The following is an 18,091-nucleotide window of genomic DNA, read 5'->3' on the forward strand; positions in this document are numbered from 1 at the left end:
CATGCTCTATTTTCTGCGGGTGAGGACGGGCTGTACGCACTGACGGCTTCCATTGCAGTCAATGGAAGCCGTCCGTTCACGCTATCTCCCGCTGTAACCAGCGGGAGATAGCGTGAAAAAACGCTTTCCCGCCCACCGCCGCGCGTCATATGACGCCATATGATGCGGCCGGCCGCGTCACGTGACACGGCCGGTGACGCGGCGGCGGTGGGCGGTGACGGGCGGTGACGCGGCGGCGGTGGGCGGGGAAGCGATTTCACGCTATCTCCCGCAGGTAAGTATAGGGGCTCTTGGGGGCGCCGTGACGGGCTTCACAGCGTAATATTACGCGGCGGAGCCCGTCACGCTCGTGGGAAGGAGGCCTAAATGCGACCTCTGCAGCGTTAATGACTATATCCCTGGTGTCTAGTGGAATTATAGAACATGTGTATAACGTATAATGAGCGTAACACGTCTACTGTGGTCTCATCTTGGGTGTTTAGTGAATAGCTATGTCACTGGCGGGCAGTGGAAGTATATCCCTCCTTGGACACCAGTAGTGATGGGCCAACTTTTAAAAAGTTAGGTTCTACCTATTCGCTGAATTTGTGGCAGAAACTTCGGTCTGAATTTGTTTAAGCCGAACTAGGACTTCATCTATACAACTGGTTATAACCACGGCTAGGAGATATAAAGGTCTCGTCCACCCTATGGTTAGCACTGGTGTCTTGTAGCGCTGGAGTCGTGGGTTCACATCGGACCAAGGACAACCTCTGCAGGGTGTTTTATGTTCTCCCCATGTTTCCGTGGATTTTGTCTTCATAGTATAATATATAATATAATATATAGTGCGTACGTGTTACACAGCACCTTACTTCCTGTGATATTGTCTATGCCCATTGGGGCTCACCATCTATATTCACTTAGTACTATGTGGGGGTTTTCTCCCCTCCTCCAAAGACCGAAAGGGAGAACATACAAACTCCATGCAGATGTTTGTTGGTCAGGTTTAAACTTGGGACCCCCGTGCTGCAAGGAAACGGTGCTAACCACTGAGCGACTGCCGCCTCCAGAAAGGGAGGGGAAAGAAGCCTAGTGGCTCAGTGGTTAGCATCGTTGCCTTACAGCGCTAGGGTGACCAAAGAACTGCAATTCTGCCTTTTTTTTGGGGGGGGGGGGGAATTAATAATGCATTATTTTGGTCAGATTTTTATGGGTGCTGCGATAGCAAATGTTTGTTTTTTTATTTTTATTATAAATACAGGAAAAGGTGGTTTTTTGTTTGTTTTTTCCCCTTCCTTTAAAGGAATGTCACTAGTATTTTGTAGACTTCTCTGACAGATAACATAGTGACAGTCAGTAGTGTCTGCTGTGTGAATCCGTGCAGTAGTTTGGGAGAAACTTGTATTTCATCAGTAGCAGCACATACATAGAGGACTACAGGAAGTAGTCCTCCATGTTCGGGAGCCTCACCCTCCTGCCCTCCAGTCATTGATTGACAGCTCTCTACCTGATCAGGGGTCCCAAGTTCCTCCTCCTCTTCACCGTGGGCTTACTGTACCCCGTTAGGAGATTTAATGGCGCCATGGCCACATATGCACTGTGCCGCTCCATATGTTAGCCAAGTACTAGTGCTCCGTGCCTGGCCGTCAGTCTGATGTCACTGCAGGTAGGGGCATCCCGGCAGTGATGAGAAGGATGGGTACGGGTCACCCGTTCCTGGGATCGGTGGGGTCTCGGTGGTAAGACCCCTTCACTGATGAGACCTTTATCACCCATCCTATGGATAACTCCTGTAAGCAGAAATGCTGCGGTTTTGGCGTGGACTTTCCACAGCGGATCCGCCTTTTTCCCTCTACGTATGAGCGGACTTCGCTTTAATAGTAATTGTTTCTGTTCCCCAGCGTGTGAACGGCCCCTAAAGTGGTTTAACTGTCAGGCATGTTTTCATTATCCACTCAATCGCTGGCCGTCCGACAGCAAGTATCCAGAGAGCTGCACCCCTGGGTGTCCCTGCGAGGGGAGCGGCGGAGCGCATGTGTGACCGCTGCTCCATGCACTTCTATGGGACAGATGGAGAACGCTGAGCACATCTACCTCCGTCTGCCCCACAGAATTAGTAAGTGAATGTAGCTGTAATCCACTGTGTACATTGCCAATCCACTCACAGGGTATTAGATGGTGACTTTCTCCGGATCGCTGAGGGTCTCTGCGATCACATCTCCAGCGATCAGACGTTTATCCCATATCTCCTTTAAAGGGGTATTCTGGGCGTTTTGTAATGATAATCCTCTGAATAGGTAATCAGCAGCTGATCGGGGACTCGCCGCTTAGGATCCCTGTCCATCATGGCCCTGTTGCCCCCGGCTCTCGGCCTCCCCGTTGCCCCCGGCGCTCGGCCTCCCCGTACATTACAGGACATCCGGCTTTGGTGCGATTTTTTTTTTTTTTTTTGGATGAAAATAGTCTATTCAATTCTGAGTGCGATTAAAAAAAAACTGCACTTGTTTGATGCAATTGCAATCCTTTTTGTTGCACGTAACCATGGTAACTGTAAAAAGTGCGTAGAACCTTTAATTACGACACCTGGGCCATTAGCTTTATTACTTGTTATTTCCTAATGCGCAGAGAAGTCCGACGCGGCAGCGGGAACGATCACACAGAGCGTCTGTCTGACTAGACCCCCCCCCTCCCCGTGCGCCTCCACACGGCGTTAGCGTTTTTGGGCGGGCGGAAAAACGCAGCCATATGGAAAATGTGTGTCTGCTTTGTAAAGTGCGTCGTCGGGCCTTTCGTCACCCAAATCGAACAAGCGATGGCTTCATATGGAAACCGAGGCGCATAAAGAGCCGAAAGATGGAACGTGCCGCCATTGTTTGCTATCGCAACGGAGAACGCCTCGCAGATGTAAGGCTGGGCTCCCATGGAACGGAAATCGTGCAGAAATGCACTGCAAAGCCGCGGGAGAACAGCAGGTTTAGTAGCGGTTCGGCCGCCGGCATTCCCTCGCAGCTTTCTCTCTCCATAGAGAGGCCGCAATGGGAAAAAAAAAGAATTGACCTGCTGCAGCTGTCAAGTCCGCGCCCCATCCGCCACCCCGTGTGGATGACATTTTTGTAAAATCTTGTCCACGTGGCTGGCCAATCCCGGATTAGGAGCCGCAGGCGGATTTGCTGAACATAGATTCTGCACGGAATTTCCGCGGCCGTTCCGTCCCGTGTGAGCGCAGCCTAAAGGAAACCGTTGGAGGACATCGGTTTCATAAATCTCCCTCTGTATTCGCTCTCGCAGAGAGCAAAAAAACCGCTGCGTTGTAGCGCCCGTATGGAGGCGCCCTCAGGCTACTTTAACATAAACCGTGCCTGATATTCTCGGGCGCAGCGCTGTTTACGGATGTACAAGAATAGAAAATATTAGTTTGTTTTTTTGTAAATCTTTGATTTTCTGGTAAATGAACGGCTGATATTTCTGTCCGATTTTGTTAATCTACATATTTGGTCTGTCTGCAACATATATCCGTTCTACAGGAAGGCAGCGGGCCTGGCTATAAGGCGGCGACCTTTATAACACGTCTGTCGCGAGTCTGGGTACAAAAATGGCGCTCTCCGTTGTCGACAAGCCGGAAGCTTTCATGTTCCCGCCGTGCCGGTCTGCTATACCCTTATTATTGTACCTTAATAGGTTTTTTCCTTGCACTAATTATGCGCTGGCCAGATTACAGGTTGCGGACGGCGCCTCCCCCACGCTCTGCTCCTTTGTTTATGGGGTGGATTTGGGGACTAGTTGTGTTCCGATCTGTCATTTGCGCCCCGCGTCGCTCGCTTTCGCGTTATTTTCTATTCTCCTGAGTGTGCTGTACATTCCATTTGGGTTTTTGTCATTTTAATTGTATCTGCTTGGCGGGGGTGTCTTGATTTTGCTGATTTGCCAGGCAGTAAAAGCTTTGATTTTTGCTTGTTTTTTTTGTTTTGTTTTATTATGCACTTTTTCCGAAAGAGTTTTTATGGATTTCCTCCAGACGACCTCGGGGCGGTTCAATGGTCTCTGCGGAGCGGCTGAATTAATGCTGTTACTTCTTAAGATATTACCTGTAGCACTGCAGCCCTATTGTTCTGTTCGGCTCTCTCAGCGGAGGTTGAAAATAGCGCAAAACCTGAGCGCGGGCCGCCCGGTCAGAACCTCTCCGACTGCCGTGGATATTGCAGGATTAATGACGTAAGACGTTGAACTGTACAGTCTTCGGCTAAAGGGATCGCTGTTTTTAAAGCCACTCGCCGGTTGGCCGCGGTTACTTTCCCACACCGGCATAACATGGAGCTCCATTATATCTCGGCTGCGTTTACAAGCCCGCCGTGTCTATATGCGGTCCGACCACTTCCATCATAGGTGGGAAACCGCGTGCAGCGCAGAGCGACTGCTCCAACAGCACGGCGGGATGATGAGTATCCGGCGCGGCGAGAGGCGCTGCGGGTCGGAAGGTCCTCGCTCTTATGGCTTTATAATTACACTGCAAAGCCGGTTACAATAGTTAACTTAAATGGCATAAACCGTTCCAGAGGAACAGGCTGCAGTTTATGGCATAGACAAAGCTTAAAGGGCAGCATTAACCGGGAACATAATTTTTTTTATGTAATTGGGTTCAAACTTCTGTGCTGATTAGTTTCTTAATATACATCTTTATGGATTGTAGAGCTCTGCTTATTCCTATACATCTATACAGGAAATGTGGGGCTGTATATATTTTATACCGATGATAATATTTCATCTACCTGTATCCACTGCTAGAGGGAGCTTCTATGCAAGACTATAAGTACTGTAATACTGCCCCCTATGTACAAGAATATAACTACTATAATACTGCCCCCTATGTACAAGAATATATGTACTATAATACTGCCCCCTATGTACAAGAATATAACTACTATAATACTGCCCCCTATGTACAAGAATATAACTACTATAATGCTGTCCCTATGTACAAGAATATAACTACTATAATACTGCCCCCTATGTACAAGGATATAACTACTATAATACTGCCCCCTATGTACAAGAATATAACTACTATAATACTGCCTGCTGTATACAAGAATATAACGACTATAATACTGCCCCCTATGTACAAGAATATAACTACTATAATACTGCCCCCTATGTACAAGAATATAACGACTATAATACTGCCCCCTATGTACAAGAATATAACTACTATAATACTGCCCCCTATGTACAAGAATATAACTACTATAATACTGCTTCCTATGTACAAGAATATAACTACTATAATACTGCCCTCTATGTACTAGAATATAACTACTATAATACTGCCCCCTATGTACAAGAATATAACTACTATAATACTGCCCCCTATGTACCAGAATATAACTACTATAATACTGCCTCTTATGTACAAGAATATAACTACTATAATACTGCCCTCTATGTACAGGAATATGAGTACTATAATACTGCCCCCTATGTAAAAGATTATACCTACTATAATACTGCCCCCTATGTACAAGAATATAACTACTATAATACTGCCTCCAATGTACAAGAATATAACTACTATAATACTGCACCCTATGTACAAGAATATAACTACTATAATACTGCCCCCTATGTACAAGAATATACCTACTATCATACTGCCCCCTATGTACAAGAATATAACTACTATAATACTGCCCCCTATGTACAAGAATATACCTACTATCATACTGCCCCCTATGTACAAGAATATAACTACTATAATACTGCCCCCTATGTACAAGAATATAACTACTATAATACTGCCCCCTATGTACAAGAATATAACTACTATAATACTGCTCCCTATGTACAAGAATATAACTACTATAATACTGCCCCCTATGTACAAGAATATACCTACTATCATACTGCCCCCTATGTACAAGAATATAACTACTATAATACTGCCCCCTATGTACAGGAATATGAGTACTATAATACTGCCCCCTATGTACAAGAATATAACTACTATAATACTGCCCCCTATGTACAAGAATATATTTACTATAATACTGCTCCCTATGTACAAGAATATAACTACTATAATACTGCTCCCTATGTACAAGAATATAACTACTATAATACTGCTCCCTATGTACAAGAATATAACTACTATAATACTGCCCCCTATGTACAAGAATATAACTACTATAATACTGCCCCTATGTACAAGAATATAACTACTATAATACTGCCCCTATATACAAGAATATAACTACTATAATACTGCTCCCTATGTACAAGAATATAACTACTATAATACTGCTCCCTATGTACAAGAATATAACTACTATAATACTGCCCCCTATGTACAAGAATATAACTACTATAATACTGCCCCCATGTACAAGAATATAACTACTATAATACTGCCCCCATGTACAAGAATATAACTACTATAATACTGCCTCCTATGTACAAGGATATAAAGGATATAACTGCCATAGTACTGCCTCCTGAAGCTGGTGGAGAGGTCAGCATAGGCTGGAGTTCTCCTTACTATGTATGGAGTACAGTTGGTGTCCTTTTAATGCTGATGTGTTTTACATTTGACTTTGTGGCTCTCCTGGCCGGTCCCGCACTTTATTGCACCATTCAGCCATGCAGAGAATCTAATTTATGTACTTTCCATTTTCTGCAGCTGATTTTCTATACCGGAGTGATAAAGTCCCGGAGAATAATTCAGAGTCTTTTATTTTTAGAGACATTACCGCTGACGATTTATCAAGTGACCTTTCTGTTTCTCTGCTCTCATCAAATAATTTTTATACGTTGGGATGATAAAGGTTCCTCTCCTGATCCTTACACTTTGTTCTGTGCTAAATAGTTCTGTTCCTGTGTTTTATGACCCACCCCCCCTCCCCCACCCCAGCCCCCCAACCTCTTTTCTAAGAGCAGCAACCTCTGATAACTGTAAGGTGCAAAGAAAACTAATCTAGAAACATCTGCATATACTGAGCATGTGAGGGTCCACTGCGAGCCGCTGCGAAAGCCAAGACTTGGTCAATTCGCTACATAACACCTAGAAATGTTGCTGTCAGCCAGGTGACTATCTGCTCCTCCATGGTCACCTCTAGGTCACTAGGAGCGGGCAGTCACCTGGGCGACATCAAAAGTTACAGGTATATACAGGATTGATCAAATCTAAGTAGTTGTATTCTTGTACACAGGGGGCAGTATTATAGTACTTATATTCTTGTACATAGGAGGCAGTATTATAGTAGTTATATTCTTGTACATAGGAGGCAGTATTATAGTAGTTATACTCTTGTACATAGGGGGCAGTATTATAGTAGTTATATTCTTGTACATAGGGGGCAGTATTATAGTAGTTATATTCTTGTACATAGGGGGCAGTATTATAGTGGTTATATTATTGTACATAGGGGGCAGTATTATAGTGGTTATATTCTTGTATATAGAAGGCAGTATTATAGTAGTTATATTCTTGTACATAGGGGGCGGTATTATAGTAGTTATATTCTTGTACATAGGGGGCAGTATTATAGTGGTTATATTCTTGTACATAGGGGGCAGTATTATAGTAGTTATATTCTTATACATAAAGGACAGTATTATAGTAGTTCTATACTTGTCCATAGGGGGCAGTATTATAGTTGTCATCTCGTATATTAGGGGCAGTATTACAGTAGTTATTGTTGTATATGAGGGCAGTTTTTCATAATTTTTGCGTTTTGTTTTTTTTTCTCCTTTATTTCTGAGAATTTCATATTTGCCCGTCTTTTGTGCTAGTACAATGTATCTTTCTGCTCACTTTGGGGCTTTTTACAGTCTTTGATCTAACCACATATTAGAAATGACTTTTGGTGTCGTTTTTTGGAAACGTCAGCGCTGAGAGATTTCCTTCTGTTGACTTGCAGCAGCTTACGGCCTCATTCACTCCGCAGCCTTTCCACACAAACATATCGACAGGATCTATTGTGAGGGTCTGAATGAGCGTAGACCCCGGTCCGTGGTCCAGCAGTGCCGCCCCGTCCCTCCCTGAAGCTGCCGCCTTTTGTTCAGTAAAGGTTAGCACTCTCCTGTATTCTGCCCAGTCTGAGTGTAAATGGGGGGGACGCCTCTCGGGCTCCTCGGCGAAGAATACCTGAAGTCTGCCGAACAATATGGTGGCATTTAAAGCGTCGCTTTCTATACATAGAATATGACATTGATCTCATGAGATAGAAGAATCGCTGAAGGCCCTCTCACCACATCAGTGAACCCTTCATCTGCTGTTAAAGGGGCAGCGCTTACTACTGTGTTGCGTCTTATATCCCCAGTAGTAGATCTGCGCACGGTTACCTGTATTGCAGCTTTTTTTTCTTGCATGTGCTGCACGTATAGCAGTTTTTTTTTTCTTCTTTTTTTTTCCCGTTCCTCCGACGCAATCCCTTAAAAGTTCCGAATCGCCCAGTTTAGGTAATGCGTCTCACCGTGCTTTGTTTGTCTGTCGGCTGCTTTGTGGCCGGTAACGTATCGCCCCACGGGGGCCCATCCAGCATCCACTGACTTCATCTGCTTTGTAATTAGGTTCTTTTATAGAGCCGTATAAATCAGGAGCTTGTAATCAGCGAGGAGCGATGACAGGACGTGAAGTAAATATGACTACGCCGATTCCAAACCTCTCCGCTCTTAAAGGCGATGTTCCCCTTCCAGGCTCAGCCTGTGCGGCCAAGGTCGTTTCCCTGAATCATTGTTTGTAGTTATGTCTCAGGGTCAGCTATAGATTATTGCTTGAAGGCGGGGTTGTTCTTTAATAATTTTTTTGTAATTCTGAATTTGGCCGCATTGCATTATGGGAGAAGTATTGCGGTGTAGTGTGAGGACTACTACTTCCAGGATGCTCGCTGTACGGTCCGTGAACAGAAGTTGTGATGTCTTGCAGTCTGAGTGATTCCTGGAAGCCTTAACAGATAACCTACTGAGTGGTGGGGGTGTCACCACTAAAGAATGGGGGTCCCGTTTGTACTTTCCATCTCAACGCAACGTGAGGTTACTGCGCCCCCTGCAGTGAACAGGAGACAGAATGGAGCGCTGGCCTCGCAAGTGCACTGACACAACCTTTACTTTCAATGGGTCTGTGGAGATGGCCAAGTGACTAGCGCTGGGGTATTTACAGCTGGGGTATTTCCATCAGCCCCATTGACATGAATGGAGTGCGGACTCCGTATGCTCAGCCAGCGCTCCATTCATTCTGATGTGACTGCTGAGGGTGACTGGGTACCGCAGGTATATTTTCCCCTTTCTTGAGAATGGTGGGTGCTATCTCAAACCTAACCCTTCGCCTCTGTCTGGTCTCCGCAGTCGCCCGATATTGACATTGTATGCACCAACACACGCTGCACCCCAGCACCCTTCCACGTTTGGTCTGTGCGGCCGCAGCTATCCCTCAAGGTCCTGAGAGGGAAGGTTTGAGATGATAGCGAGACATCCAGGCCTGGAATCCGGGCAGCACTATTACTACTGGGGCCACTGTGGCGGCACGTTTACTGCTGGGGCCACTGTGGCGGCACGTTTACTGCTGGGGCCACTGTGGCGGCACGTTTACTGCTGGGGCCCCTGTGGCGGCACGCTTACTGCTGGGGCCCCTGTGGCGGCACGCTTACTGCTGGGGCCCCTGTGGCGGCACGCTTACTGCTGGGGCCCCTGTGGCGGCACGCTTACTGCTGGGGCCCCTGTGGCGGCACGCTTACTGCTGGGGCCCCTGTGGCGGCACGTTTACTGCTGGGGTCCCTGTGGCGGCACGCTTACTGCTGGGGCCCCTGTGGCGGCACGTTTACTGCTGGGGCCACTGTACCCAATACAGGGGACTTTATTGGGATCTTTATGCGTGACTCTATTATTGTTTAGGGGGACCCTATTACTACTGGGGCCACTATAGGGGTCACTACTACAGTCTTGCTATTACAGCCAGCCTTTAGAAGGCTGATGTGGCCCTCGGTGAAAATGCGTTGACACCCCTGCCTTAGATGTACTGCATTTTCTATGCAGTACTGGAATACAAGTCCTGTGTGTCCAGAGCTCCCGTTTACCCCTGTGGAGATGATGGCAAATGCTCTTCCTGCCAACCTATCTTTTATAAGTTCTGTCACAGACGAGGGTATTGTCAGCGAACCCCTTGCAGTAAAGTTCGAGGCTTCGGACATGTTTTGCGCTGAATTTCTTTTTTCCTTAAATTCGTTTGCTTCCTGAATGCAAAACGAAGCAACCTTCTAGAGTCTTCATGTTGCTGCGTTAGAGCCTGTGTAACTCCTCCACACAGCTGGTTGTGCTGCTGCCTCTACACAGATCTGCCGGCGCACTGCTCCCCCTGGCTGTTTCTGCCATTCCCTTCTCTCGGTGTAAGTTCGGAATCACAGCGGTGTAAGCGTATTTGTGCAGCGAACATTGTGTTTTTGCGCGCGCCGATGCGTGTTTTACTGTATTTTTTTGCAGGTACAAGCCTTGCATATTTGCGCACACAAGCATACTCCCGCTGATTTCAATGAGTGATTAATTTAAATTAGTTTAATACCTGCTATGTTCGAGCGCAATGCGTCCACAAAAATTGAAGATGCTGCGGCTTTTTTTTTTTTTTTTTTTTATACAGTTAACGAAATGCATGCGCAAAATATGTTCATTTGAATGAAGCCACTGAAATCAATGGATTCTATTCACTGCGTATTGCGCGCACAAATTTTGCGTGTGAGTTGCGTCCAATTACCATATCGACTGAATTCGCACGTGAAAATACCTCCAATATCGGATGGCTGCATCGTGTCCTGGCGCTATCCTCTGCTTAAAGGGGTTTTCCAGGACTTTAAAAAAAAAAAAAAAAAAAAGGCTTAAAATAAAACTTGAATACTCGCCTGTCCCCGCGGCTCCCCCGCCCAGCGCCGCTGCCCGCCGCATGGAACTCTGAAGAAGTGGCCGTGATTCTTCCATGGCCCCTGAAGCCTGTTAGTGGTTGAGCGGTTACGCGCACAATGTACGGCACGGGACCGCCAGTCGCTTCTTCCGGGTTCCGTGTGGCGAGCAGCGGGACTGCAGCTCTGGACAGGGAGCCACCGGGGTAGGGGAGTATTCAATTGTTTGTTTAAGCCCTTTTAAGTCCCGTAAACCCTCCTCAAGGGGTTAATAAAGTTGTGTCCGGCTCTCTCCTCTTTGTCCTTCCCGGACGCCTTTTCTCCGCTCTATTCCCATCGAGGAAATATAAAATTCTCCAGCAAATTATTATAACGCAGCTGGATGTTTTGTAATCAACGCGCAGGATATGCAAATGTCGCGGAGAGCGGCCGCCGAGCGCTGACTGGAATATTAAGCTGCCGCTTCGTGATGTGAAGGTCCCTCTTGGCTCTTTGTAACACTCCGTCCTCTTATTAGAACCTGCTGGGAGGGGAGGGCGTCCTTGCAAGGCGGGAGAACGTCTTGTACAGTCGGGTCAATTGCGGAGACGTCTTAAGCTCGCAGCATCCCACCTCTGACGCCTTACCTTGAGGTTGCGGTGTAGCTTTCTCCATCAGGCAATCGCTTGAGTAGGAATTACATAACTGAAATGGTTTCCGTTACCTGATGGAACCCTCTGAACATAAGCGCGGTTCACTGGAGCGCCTTCCCGTTGCTCCAAGTGTCCGTCTTTTTAGGGTCTGCCGACAGATAAGATGTCCGCTGTAGCTGAGAATGAAGTGCAAGAACTCTCAGGTAGTGGCTAAAATAGCAATTCCCAATAATGCCTTGTTACCAGCCATCACAGGAACATTTAAAGGGGGTGAGAACTGCTAGCTGGGTGGGCGTCCTATGCCCCCCTTATTTCACAACTCGCACTCCCTTCTCACATTTCTGTAGTGTACTGTAGTGACAGATGGGCTGCTGGTGCGCAGTAGTGGCTCCGTTCAGCGGCGAGGGCAGACATTCGCCAGACCCATTGAAATGCATGGAGTCTTGCATGGAGAGGCGACAGCAGGATACCCCAAAAAGGGACTGCAGACGATTCCTCTCTCCTCCTCTCTGACCGATTCTTCTCTAGTTCTACTGGTGTCCTTGGCACTACGGGTACATGAGGTGCCACCTGCAGCCCAGTCAGATTGTACATCAAGGGCACATCCATATGTGGCATTGCCAGGCTTGCTGTGTGCCTCAGCACAGTCAGGACAGAGGAGAGCTGGACAGAGCATCAACCCAGCATCCAGATGGAGGCGCGCTGCGGAGCCCTACTAAATGACCTCCAGCGGGCTACTTCGACCCCGCCGTGTGCATTCGGCCTTTAATGTTCCCTAAATCTATGGAGCAGCGTCTAGTTGTGTAGTTTACACCAGGTGAAGAAACTTGTATAGGATTTTACAAAAAAAACACTTTCCTCCAGAACACAGCACCACAGCTGGCCACAGGTTGTGTCTGGTACTGCAGCTCAACCAGATTTGCTTCACCAGACACAACCGATATGTGTGTGACGCTGCTTCAGGAGGAAAAAAAGCTATTACAGACCTATTAACTGCACTTTACAGACAGGTCCGTGTGTGTGTGTGTCCGTGTGTGTGTGTGTCCGTGTGTGTGTGTGTCCGTGTGTGTGTGTCCGTGTCCGTGTGTGTGTGTCCGTGTCCGTGTGTGTGTCCGTGTCCGTGTCCCGTTCAGGGTCCCGTTCAGATGCCATGGCAGTCCCGGGCACTTCTGAAGGGCCCCCAAGACTGCCGTGAATAGATTCCTATATAATACTGTGGTGTATTACATTGTACTGTATGAATGATCAAATGGGCACAAGTTCAAGACCCCAATGTGATCTAAAAAAAGTGGAGAAAAAAATGTAAAATTGCGCCTCCCTCCCTCCTTCTTCCATATTAACACATATTTGGTATTGCTGCGTCGGTAATGCATCATAGTAACACGTTATTTATCCGGCAAGGTGAATGTCGTCAGGAAAAAAATACACAATGCGAGAACTGCGCATTTGTGGTCTTCAAGAAGAAATACAATAAAGTCCTCCTGCAGACGGCTGGGTCAGACGGCCGGGACCCAACCCGCGCCCCTGCAGGGACCAGTGCGGGTCTCACCTGCTCCCGTGGCTCCAGCTCTGTGATGTGTCAGCTACCAGCCAGTCGGCACATGCGCAGAGCGGAGCCGGCCTGGCACTACTGTGAGACCCGCACAGAAATAGAGCATGCCATGATTTGTTTTCCGCATGTCATTTCACGCGGACAAATCGCGGCCGTCTGCCTAGGATTGCGGTTTCTAATACAATTTGGAGTTTGTGAGACTTTTGGATAACTTTTTGGCCCCCTGCACACGGGCAGAAGTTCCGCAGCGGGATTTCCCACAGAATTTCCGCCCGTGTGCAGGGGGGCGAAAAGTTATCAAAAAGTCTCACAAACTCCAAAATGTTACCAATAGAAACTACAGGCCATCCTGCAAAATACGAGCCCCCCGCTATCTCAACGGGAAAATACAGTTATGGCGGCAGAAAATGTATTTTTTCCCAAAGATCCTTTATTTTACATAGATTTAGTGTCGTCGTAATCGTACGGACCCACAGAATAAAGTTTTCATATCCTTTTTCCCGCAGTGTGTGCGCTGTGAAAGCAAAAAAAACGCACCCCAAATTGGCGTAATTGCGGGGTTTTTTTTCATTTCACTCTACGTAGGAATTTTTTAAAGGTTTTTATGGTATATTAAATGGTACCGTTGAAGAATACAATCGCCTCGCAGAAAACACGACAGCTGCGTTAATAGGAAAATAAGAGTTATGAGTTTTTTGAAAGTGAGGAGGAAAAAAAGCGGTCGGCGTCCTTCAGGGGTTCGGCGTCCGCGCTCCGTCTCCTCTCTGCTTCCTGTGTAGTTACGACGGTTCTGAAACTACAAGTCCCAGCTGTCAGGCCGCGCTGGAAGTTATAGATTTCCGAGCGCCGGAGGGGCGCAGTGCGCAGGCGGCTGCTGTAGGTCAGACAGAAGGTCACATCCTACTTTGTAATAGATGTAATTAGTCTCCCAGGAGTTGCGCCACTTATTGCCTTGTGCGCCACGATAATTTGCCTGCGAGCTTCTCGTCGTTTTCTATCCACTGGTGGATTGTTGCAATTTGCTGCTTCTGGAGGCCGGCCGCTAATGTAAGAAGATACAAGTGTTGTTAATAAAGATTTCTGCCCTCCAAACAATTACATCCAAACTTTTTCGTCTTCCTGGCGTGCGCGGTCCGGCCGGCGGAGGGGCTCTGGGACCAGATAATCTTTCCGCTTTATTGCGTTCTTGTTTTTCTCTCCTCCCGGTCCTATTGTTCTCTGCGTGGCTTTGATTGCCCAATATAAAGGCTCCTTGTTCGGTGTTATTGTTTGTTTCCAGGAGGAGGATTTATTCCTTCCAGCGGAGCGTCGCTGCGACACGGTACATGGCAGCGATATACAGCGCGGTACCGCAAAGGGGATGGAGGGGAACAAACCGGCCCAAAGTCCTGCAACTAACGAATACGTTTTCAAGTAGATTCCTGATCTTCTTCAAGATCTCTGCTTGCTGTAAGTCAAAGGCTGAAAAGCCTTCAGGACATCATTCTTCTCACAGCTTTGTATCCAGGCAAGACCATTCTCTGGGAGGCGAACAGACTGATACATTGTAACCAGCTATCAGGGCAGAGATGTTGCATTATTACTTGCATATGGAACAGAATTATAACCACCCCTGTTGGGTGTACTGTACCTAGGCCTTCGTGCATCGGGGCAAAGATAGTTTGCAACCCCTCCCCCACACCACCCCTCCACCCAACCAATTAAATTAAAAAAAGGTTACATTACATTAATTCATCATCTTTTTCCTACATTGTCTGGATCTCTTCCTCTGTTCTCCTGCAGCAATCAGCTGATTACCTTTTTTGACTATAGGCTGGTCTGGCGCTTCCCCTCCTCATTGCACCCAGGGCACATGCCCCACCCTGGCTGTGTGAGCAGCACTAGGAAAAAGTGGGTTCAGTTTAAGGTCCCATTCACATAGGTTTTTTGGCAAGGGTTCAGTTTCTGGATCCGGCATCGGCTCATGGATTCGCTCAGGTGGTTAAATCCACATGTGGGTCTGTAATGATTATATTTATGTTAAAGTGCAGGATGACATTTTGTTTCTGACGCTTTAATATAAAATGTTATAATCTGCTATGGTGACGTTTTAGGCTGCCGTCAGCGACGGGTCGTTTTCTTAATTCATATATATTTTTTATTCTGTGACTTTTTTTAAAAATTATTTTTGTAACTATTTATAATATTTCTGACCCCACGTGACGTCATATAAGGCCTCTGGGAGGCATTCACACTATTTTTTTTCTCTGTATTTCATACTTTTCCACTATAATTGAGGCATCTATAAGGGCCGCATCCATAGGAGACCCAGTTATAGGTGAAAACGTCCCCCTGTAGTGACTAATAGAGCTGGTCAGGGGTCTGCTAGGACCCTGCGGCTCTGACATGCCGGGTGCTGCCAGTGCTCATGTGATCGCTGGGTCCAATGCAGTGCGCTATGGAGCCTGCGAAAGAAAAGACAGAAGCTGTTCTAAACTACTTCTTCTTTGGGTCTTCGGTTGTATCTGACAGCCCAGGACCCGACCTTCTTGATTGCAGCAGCTTTACTCTTGCGCTGTATTTTTACTATCAGCCCGGTTTAAAGCCCAGGACAAAGTAATGGAAAACTTTTGGATGTGGGGATAATTAGAGCAGACTCCATGGAGATTTGGGGTTGGATTAATTGCAGAATTCGCTGTGCGATTGTAGCCCAAGGCCGCCTGCACACGGGCGGATTTGAATTGCGGAATTTGTGATTGTCACTCGCATGAACAATCCACGATATTCTGCACTCATTGAAAGAATAGACCATTGGCATATCTGCACACATGAGCGGATATTGATTGTGATTTCTGTGAACGGATTTAAAATCGCAGCAAAAAATTCTATTTTTCAGCGGGATCCGCACGGACAGCTTCCATCCAACTTGGGATTGGTGGGGATCTCAGTGTGGAGACCCTGACCCATCAGACTTTTATCTCCTATCCAGATAATAAGTGATAAAAAGTCAATTTTGGGAATACGCCTTTAATCCAAGTTGGAAAATCCGAAGTGGATTTATGCCATGTGAACAATAGCCATAGGGCCCATTCACAGGTTCCCTTTGCCATCTATGAAAGCGTAAAAACCCCGCAGCATGCGCAGATGTTACATGCGTGTTTTTACGTATGTTAGGCTGCCTTCACATCTCCACTGGCGATTCTGCTTTCCTGCTCCATTCGGGAAAAGGGAATCCCCGCGGCCAACCGGTTCTGTCTCTGGACGGAACCGAACTGCACTGAACGGGTCCCATTGGCTATAATAGGGTCCGCCCGCTCCTGCCCACTCGCCCGGTTTTTGGCGAGGGAAGAAAAAGCGCTTTTTCTTCTGGCATTCGCAGCCTGATCTGCGACGGAACCTCCGGAATTCCAGGGCAGATGTGAAACCATTCTTACAGGAGACTGCGGAAACATAAAATGTGATGGCGTCGGCCGCATTGTCGTTTTTTTCATTTTTGCTTTTTATGGCCGCGAGAAACGGTTGGAACGCAAATGTAAAAAAATAAAAATAAAAAAAAAATTTGCACATCCGCAACAAAAACGCATGCATTGCGCAGCGCAGCGGACCAAAATGACATGCGCCCGTGTGAATGAGCCCTGAGGGTGCGTCGCACACATCTGCAAATCCGCGCCCAAATCTGCCGCAAATCACTAATGTGCCAACGCACCCTAAAGGGGGTATTTCCATCTGAGACTTGCTGGATGGGCCATGACAGTCTGCTAGATGCGGGTCCCTCTTCTAGGACCCGCACCCATCTCTAGTTCTGGTCCCCAGTGTGGCTGGACACGACCATCACTGACACACGCGAGAACGCCCGAACGGATCGCGCTACGCTCCCACAGAAGTCAATGATGGTTGTACAGCGAGCTAAATGGTTTCCATAACCCGCGAGCCGCCTAATAACGCTACAAGACGTAGACGCGCTTGTTCGTGCCGCATTCGCTGCGAGGTTTCGGGGTTTCCCCCAGAAGGTGCGGATCCTAATTGTCGAGCTGATTTAGTAATTTTCTAGGTTTCCGTAGTGATTCTCTGGGAGAAGCGGGTGATGGATTCAGATTGGCGCGATGATGAATCCGGCTGCTCATCCCCTCTGCCTGGGCGAACACTCTAAATATTTATAGCACTGTTTTCTATTTGGCGGCGCGGTGCCAGGAGCGGAGCGTCGGCAGAAAGCGGCCATTTGGCTCAGTGTGATACTTGTTCGGAGAGATTTGACAAATGAAGCTTGTTTTATTATTATTTTTTGTTATTTCGCTGTTTATTTAAAGCGCCGTCGGTAAACCCGCGTACGGCGGCGTCTGCAGCCCCGGAGTAGTAATCGTCTCTCTTCGCACGCCGTGTAATTGAAGCGCAGGGAGGCTTATATGAAACAGCTATTTTTCCCTAAGTGCATTTTCGTTAATTTCATTTTCGCAGGAAGGTGAGATTTGTTGTGCGAGCGCAGGCATCGCTTCCACAATAGGAGGGTCGAGGAGGCGCAGCGTAGGAAGCCGTCGTGTCAGCCTAGAGGACGGTAGAAATAAAGATAATGAGCCTAGTAGAAAGGTCTTGTCTGTAGGGTTACTGGCAATGTGGCTCCAGTTACATCCAGAGCTGCATTCAGTATGTTGTGTCTCAGGTTGCATCGCATGTGCAGCCCCCTGCTGGTTCTGTGTCTGTACTAAGCTCGCCTTACTAGAAGGCTTCCTGTGTGATGCTACGTAGACCTCTAGAACGACGCGTGAAACAGAGATGTAACGCTGCTTTGTTTTTCTCTCTTCCAGGTCCAGTAAGACGATGAATCTGTGTTCGAAATGTTTTGCGGGTGAGTACCTGTCTGCGCTCTCTGCACCCCAAGACCGCGTTCACATGACGCTTTTCGACACGGGTTTGGCGTGGAATCTGCAGCAGTCCGCACCTCTCTCTTAGTAATAGGAATCTGCGTAGACTTAAAATCCGCGTGTGAGAAAAAAGAAAAAAAGGTACACATCACTTCTTGACGCGGGTTCCGCACGCAGATTCTGCCAATGGACTGGCGTAAATTTACATGC

At 47.2% G+C, this 18,091-nt stretch overlaps 1 protein-coding gene across 1 annotated transcript in view; it reads left to right on the forward strand.

Moving 5' to 3' along the window:
- The window catches only part of ZFAND3 (zinc finger AN1-type containing 3), a 156,107-nt gene that overhangs the window by 42,966 nt on the left and 95,050 nt on the right, over positions 1-18,091 (forward strand). The window contains exon 2 of the mRNA XM_066595298.1: positions 17,825-17,865. Within this exon, the coding sequence (XP_066451395.1) occupies positions 17,825-17,865 (41 nt within the window). The remainder of the gene's footprint in view (positions 1-17,824; positions 17,866-18,091) is intronic.

The sequence above is a fragment of the Eleutherodactylus coqui genome, chromosome 3 (assembly GCF_035609145.1).
Source record: "Eleutherodactylus coqui strain aEleCoq1 chromosome 3, aEleCoq1.hap1, whole genome shotgun sequence".
In the NCBI taxonomy this organism is placed as follows: domain Eukaryota; kingdom Metazoa; phylum Chordata; class Amphibia; order Anura; family Eleutherodactylidae; genus Eleutherodactylus; species Eleutherodactylus coqui.